General features: G+C 43.0%; 1 protein-coding gene across 1 annotated transcript; it reads left to right on the forward strand.

The window, feature by feature from the left end:
• The first annotated feature begins 2068 nt into the window (after positions 1 to 2068).
• emilin3a (elastin microfibril interfacer 3a) lies at positions 2069 to 6126 on the forward strand. The gene is made up of 4 exons (XM_004070956.4): positions 2069 to 2593; positions 2951 to 3070; positions 3152 to 3675; positions 3761 to 6126. The coding sequence occupies exons 1-4, from the start codon at positions 2460 to 2462 to the stop codon at positions 5671 to 5673; spliced, it is 2691 nt and encodes an 896-aa protein (XP_004071004.1). The 5' UTR covers positions 2069 to 2459; the 3' UTR covers positions 5674 to 6126.
• Positions 6127 to 6688: the final 562 nt, after the last annotated feature.

A 6688-nucleotide genomic window follows, 5' to 3' on the forward strand; every position in this document is an offset into this window, starting at 1 on the left:
AAAAGTGTGATGACTGAATGTCACTGAAATCTGGTTTAAGGGGAGAGAGGACCCTCTGTGGAGCATTTGGGGTGCATGTTTCTGCACCAAGGTTGCGGGGGGCTCATTAAACGTGCACAAAGACTTTTGTTGTGCATGAATGTGTGGGTTTGTGTGCATGCAGCATTTGAGCATGGGTGTGCACTGTCACAGTTTTTTCACACAGGGAGTAGGGTTGTTGTTGTTTGCTCCCGTTTCTAAAAGTTTGTTGTTAGGTTGGTTTTTGAGTGTGTGGGTGTAGACGTGTGAAGTTAAGAACATGTTTCACAGATTCCGCTTCACAGTCTGCCAAGTTTGCACCGAGCTTCAACAATGGAATCACAGTTCAGTCAAAATAGCATTACAAATGTGTGTATGACATCTAACACACATTTTCCTAAAGCTTTCTGGTGCAAAAAAGGTTTTTGCCTTTCACATATCTTTTCTTCCCTTTACGATTTATAACATTTTTGTTACGTTTCATTTTTTGCTGCTATACAAAATTGGCAAAGTCATGGTCTTGATTTAAAAAAAATGCTACAGTATATATAAAGCATAAAAGTCGAAGTAAGTCATCTTCCATCAACATTTCTCGCTATTTTATGATTTTTTTTAAAAAAATAACCGTCTTGAAATTGACAATCATTCCATTTTTGGTTTTTGTTTTAACCTTTTAAGTAGAGAATTTCATGTTTTAATGACAATGTTTAATACAGAAAAGAGGGAGCCGGTTTAGCTCGTGCTGGTTTGCGGCGCCTTCCGTCCGTGAAACCAGGGCTCGACTCCGGGCTGCTCCCTGTTCCCTTCTCTACCTCTGTACCGGTCCCAAGCCCGGTTTGAGAAGGTTGCGTCAGGAAGGGCATCCGGCGTAAAACATTGCCAAGTTTACCATGCGACTTATTCGCTGTGGCGACCCCTGATGGGAGAAGCCGAAAGAGGAAGAAAGTTTAATACAGAAAAGAAAAACTGTAAGTAAGATATTTAGAAATATGTTATAGCAGAGCTGGTTAGATTGATATTTCAGACAAATTGTGCATTTGGTGCTATCAGCACCAAATTTGACATCAATGTACCTTAAGATCCCTTCATTCAGAGAAGCACGTTAGTCACGAAGATGTTCCTGTTCTTTTGTGAAAGAGAAGATCTTAAGGTACATCCATGCCAACCTTGGTGCTTGTACTACAAAATCCACAATTTTTCTTAATAGGCCTAAAGCTACGTTCACCCTGGGCATGTGACGTTTGTTCAAGAATGCCCTAAAACCACCAAACATTTGGATGCCGGCTAAAATAGAAAAAACACGTGATTTTTCTGCTGTGATATGAACATTAAAAATGACAACGGTAATTGTGTATGTTATCGGAAAATGCATCATTGTGGTGTAAAACATGTCATCACCAAGAATGAATGAGGAGTGAAGGAATAATGGACATATTGGAAGCACTTTGAGCATCTGAAAAAGCGCAGATAAATCCATTATTATTATTATTATTATTTTTGTTTAAAAACACATGCAGGAGTCAAGAATATATGTTTAAAAATGTAACTAGCAATGGTTTTTTTTTCCTGCAAAAAATGATGGACCGATTAAAGCTGGGATTAATAAACATTATTTGCTTTGTGTTCACTGTTTCACATATATGAATAGTACTCCCACAATTTACAGTTTAAGCTCATGGAAAGCCCAAAGTAAGTTTTCCTTACACTTAAAAAACAGCTGATCTTCAAACCACCTTTTTTGGGACAAGGCCTGCTGTTGTGCTCTGTGAAGGTGATGTGTGATTTTCCGTGAGGTTTGTCGAGACATCACCTTAAGAAAACAGGTTTCACCCACAACTCTCACTGGCAGAAATAATGCACAGAAAGACAGATTCCTAGTAGTTTATCATTTGTAATACTTTGGGACAACAGAGAGGGCACGAAAAGTCATATTACTGTTCTTCCCTGGTTGTATAGTGTCACTTTGGTGTCACTTTGTGTAGATTGAGTGGGAGGGGATATGCAGATAGTGGCAGTGGGGCCCTTTTAGTGTTGTCTGGGGTTCCTTCAAACTCACAGTGGACCGTTGTCATTGGAATAGGGTCCACCACACCCATGGGCAGCCTCAAGCTTAGTGTTAAAGTGTTGCCAAAAATATTGCACAGTAGAGACCAGGGCCTTTTTCTGACAGGGCTTTCTCTGCCTTGTCCTGTCTTGCTTTGTCTTTTTTTTCTTTTTGCAATTGAGAGGAATTTCTATTGAACTAATAGAATGGATTATTAAGACTAAAATTTACCTTTGTTGGAGAAATACTTTGCTATGAGTGTTTTTTTAATGATTTATTGTTTGCTTCTCAAAAAGTTTTTTACTTTTCTTAGCTTTGCTGCCTTTTTTCAAGAATTTTATTGAGTCCTCTCTTATTTTTATTTTCATTTCTTGTGATCCGGCATCCTACAACAGCTATGAGTCCTTTAATGCTCCTGGTTTTGTTTTTGTATATGACTGATGCTAAATTCTACAGACCCTTTCAGTTTCATCCATACAAGACCGAATTTAATCCAAATTATAATCAACAGAAACCTACCAGTAGACACAAGTAAGTATTTTTAATTTATTTGTCTCTGAATATCAATTAATATTCATATTATTGCAAAAGTAGCTTTATTTTTTTTTACAATCTTTTACTGTTATCAAGTAATGTATTTTACTTTTACAAAATTGTATTACATTTTTTGTGTGAAGGATTGCAGATGGAATTAGCTCAAAGAGTTTTAATCTGGTTCAGAGCAAATATTCCCTTGTGATTAACGCTACTGCTTGTGCTTCCTGTTAAATTAACTTTATTAGACACAATGGAAATGTGGAATTAGTCTGTTGTTTTCTGTAAAATGATTGTTTTAGGAAGCTGTTGAACTTGTGTGTGAGTTTTCACCTTGTATGTGCGCTCTGACAGGAACCACTGTGCCTACGTCACAGAGAAGACAGTGTCCTTCACCATGCAGGACGGGGCGGCACCCTATGTGAAAGCCGAGTACAACAAGTGCTCCTGGGGCCACAAATGTCCATCTCTCCTGTTAGTTTTTAAACCCACTTTTAGAATTTTTCTTAATTTTATTTAAGGAAAACTTTAAAAGAGCATCTTTTTTTCTCTCAGATATCGACTGATGTACAAACCAATTTACAAGGTGGCACATAGAACAGTCACAGAGCTGGAGTGGCGCTGCTGTCCTGGGTTCTCTGGTTACGACTGTATGGAGGGACACCCAATGTTCCAGCATTCGATGAGAATGATGCCACCTTTCAGGGAGCCAACAATGAAAGGTCTGCAGTTTCAGGGGACACAGCAGAAAGGGCCGATGTCGAAAAGTCCAGTGTACAAAGGTCTGCCCATCAATGCAGGAGTACAAGTTCATCCTTGGAGCCAGCCAAAAGGACCTCCCACTAGTAGTTTCAACTCCTACCCAATGTCTCATTTTGGAGGTCCAAATGCACATTCACACCCTTCTTTTGAGTCCGATCCATCCGAGGCTGAGTCCGTACCAGAAGATCATGAGCCAGATATCCTAGAGACCAACCAAGAGCATGAACATGAGCTCCACCAAGGACCTGAGGAACTCATCCCAGAGGAAATCCCAGCTCCTCCCTCTGGAGAAGACCAGCCTGACGAGGGAGTCACAGGTATTCATCCTCTCATTAGATTCATTCTGCAGTTTCATGTTTACTTTGCCTCCATTGTGAACAGTTTTCTACAATTTCTTTTCAGGGCAAGTTCTGGACAATGAGACAAAAGAGCGAATACATCGCATGGAGGAGGATGTTCAGCGTCTAAACCAGGGTCTGGAAACACTGCGAGGAATTGTGACTGGACTGGAAGACAGCCTGAGAGCCTCTCTGAGAGAAGATGCCAACAGGATGCTATCTGCTCTTCTTTCCGCTGGCCTTGGTCCTATTCCAGCACCAGCTATATCCTCTAATCCTTCCACTATAGGGTTTGCTGAAATTCCAGGGGGACACCCTGACAGAGAGGGTTTGGATGGCAGCCACATCTTTTCAGGCCTCCCAGACCTGAATGGAAGAGTAGAGGAGGTCAGGACAGAGCTGCAACAACACACAGCAGAGCTGCGGGAGCTTAAAACAACTGTGATGGGGCACGACAGAATAGTAAGGAAAATTTCAAATGGGGCAGCAGTGCTTTCTGATTTCAGCGGAAATCTTGGACAGCCCGTGGAGGACTTTATGGAGTCCAAACTGAGTGAATACAAAGCTGACATCCTTGATGGCTTAAAGAAGCACATGGGGGGCGCACAAAGCCCGTGTGAGGAAAAAACCGGAGATGAGGGCCGACAATGCCAGAAGGAGTGGCGCGAGCTGCAGGAGACCATTAGACCCGCTGTGGAGGAGAGCGCTGCAAAGCTGAGGAGTGAGCTTGGAAGCCTCCAGGCACAGATCCATGGATTCACATCCACAGGGAGCTGCTGTGAGGACATGAATGAACTGGTAGAAAGAGTGCAGCGGCTTGACACGTCTGTAGCAAGGCTCAACCAAACTCAGGGTCGATTAAGAGTGGAGCTAGGTAGTCATAGGGATCACATTGAGGGAATTTTGGAGGGACGTCTAGGATATGTGGAGGCCAAGCTCAACTTGACAGGGAAACTGAAAAGTGATGACTCTGGCAAGATGATGCAACAGGACCTGGAGATTCGAATGGAGGGTAAGTTGAGAGCCGTTGAGGACCGCTTACAAGCAGCACTGGAAGAGCTGGGTAATGCCACCGCACTGCTGGAGGGTCATGCTCTCCCACCTCTAGAGACGGAGGTGGAGTCCCTGCGAGCGAGACTCGAGCTCGACGTGGACAGGGTGCAGAAACAGCTCAATGGCCTCGAGATTCTCTGCTCCTCTCCTTGCTCTCCCCTTCAGACATCTGGCACTCAGGGAGACTCGGCAGGGCCAGATGAAGTCCAGGTGGAGGAGCAGAGTGTGAAGGAGGTGCTGCACATGCAGGGAGAACGTTTGAACAGCCTTAATACGACACTTCAGGAAATACTAACAATGCTCACTGCTAGGGACCAACAGGTTCAACAAATAAAAGACACGCCCATTCAAGCTGAGCTGACTTTCCTTAAGTTCAATGTTTACAGGGTCAACCGGAGCCTGACAGGTCTCCATGACTCTCTCGGCACGGTGGCACACCAGATGGGTCAAGTAAACAGCTCCTGGCATGAGAGAGAGCTTCGTCTGGCCCATCAAATAAAAGGGGTGGTCCAGCTGGTTGGACATCAGGCCTCCATGCTGGGTGCAGGTGAACGAAAACTGACCCGACTTAAAGGAGAGCTTCAGGACGTGAAGAGGCGACTGGCAGAGGAAGTCCGAGCATGCCGAAGTACAGCGACTGTGGTCAAAAAAGAAGTAAGTGAGGTTGGCGGGCGCGTGGCTTCCGTGGAGGATCAGTGTAGGGGCCTGAACAACATGGCAGAAGATCTGGAGAGGATCAGGGATGAGCTGGAAAGACAGTCCAGCGGTCTTCTCCTGCAGGTCAACGGGACTCTCTCCAGCCATGCTCAACAGCTGTCAGAGCTGAAAGGGGAACTCAAAAACTGCACCTCAAATGCAAAGCCAGCAAATGCATCACAGATGACAGATGACGTGAACCGCGGAGACACCTTCACCATGAATTAACTCGGTTTTTAGGGAGGCCAACACCTTCAGGTGTGGTGGAGTTATTTATGTGTTCTTCATCAGGATTATGGGATAAATATGTCTTAAACCGGCACTGAAATGCAATAGTTTTAATGAGCTATCAAAGTTGTGACTGCAGCCAAAGAAGAATCTTGAAAATGAATTGTGATGGTGCTACAGTTAACCCTAAACTGCTGTCTTGGTTTAGTGCGCATTTGATTGAATGCGTCTGTGTGACTATACTGTTTCTGTGAAGCTTACACAAGCAGACAATTAAGGATATTTATGTTTTTGTATTGAAATTTTTTAAATCTAGGCTAGAAGTATGAAAAGCATTTGGATGTTTTTTTTATAATTTTTGATTTTGATTGTTTGTCTTAAACTATAATCCCAAATAAAGAAAATATTCTGGAGTTTTTTTTCTGAAAACACAATAAAGACGTCTCTTTGGAATCACATGTTTTTCATGATGGAAGTGCAGGAAATGTAAAAACAAGAATTTGACTCAAGTTTCATCATTTGACTCATGTTTTCAATACACAGAAAAACCACAAGAGGGCAGTGGAGCAGCATTCATTAAGTTGGCTGTTGCAGACAGAAAGAAGGGGGGGGGGGGTGTCAAATGAGCTAAATGTAAAGACACTCTTTCAAAAATGAACACAACCCTTGCCAGCCAGTAAAAAATAAAAATGTGTTTTATTGCTAAGGTGATAGTGAAAGACAACTGAAGGACACCTGAGTGAGCCGTCTCTCTGCCGGCTGCAAATCTCACACTTTTCTGAACGCAGTTCACATTGAACACCAAGTTACGGCGAGGGGTGACCTTGCTAACAACCCTCCCCTGTTAGTTTTTGCTCTCACTTTAGATGCAAACCATTAGAATGACAGCTATCTGTGAAATGAATCCACTGCTGTGTGAAAACCCTTTAGCCCGAGACATGGGGGGAATAATAACTGAGGGTGAGAAGGGTAGCAGACAGAAAAGATAGACACCACGTTTTTCTTGGTTGAGGAA

The sequence above is a fragment of the Oryzias latipes genome, chromosome 7 (assembly GCF_053564925.1).
Source record: "Oryzias latipes strain Hd-rR chromosome 7, Olatipes_Hd-rR_3.1".
NCBI lineage: Eukaryota > Metazoa > Chordata > Actinopteri > Beloniformes > Adrianichthyidae > Oryzias > Oryzias latipes.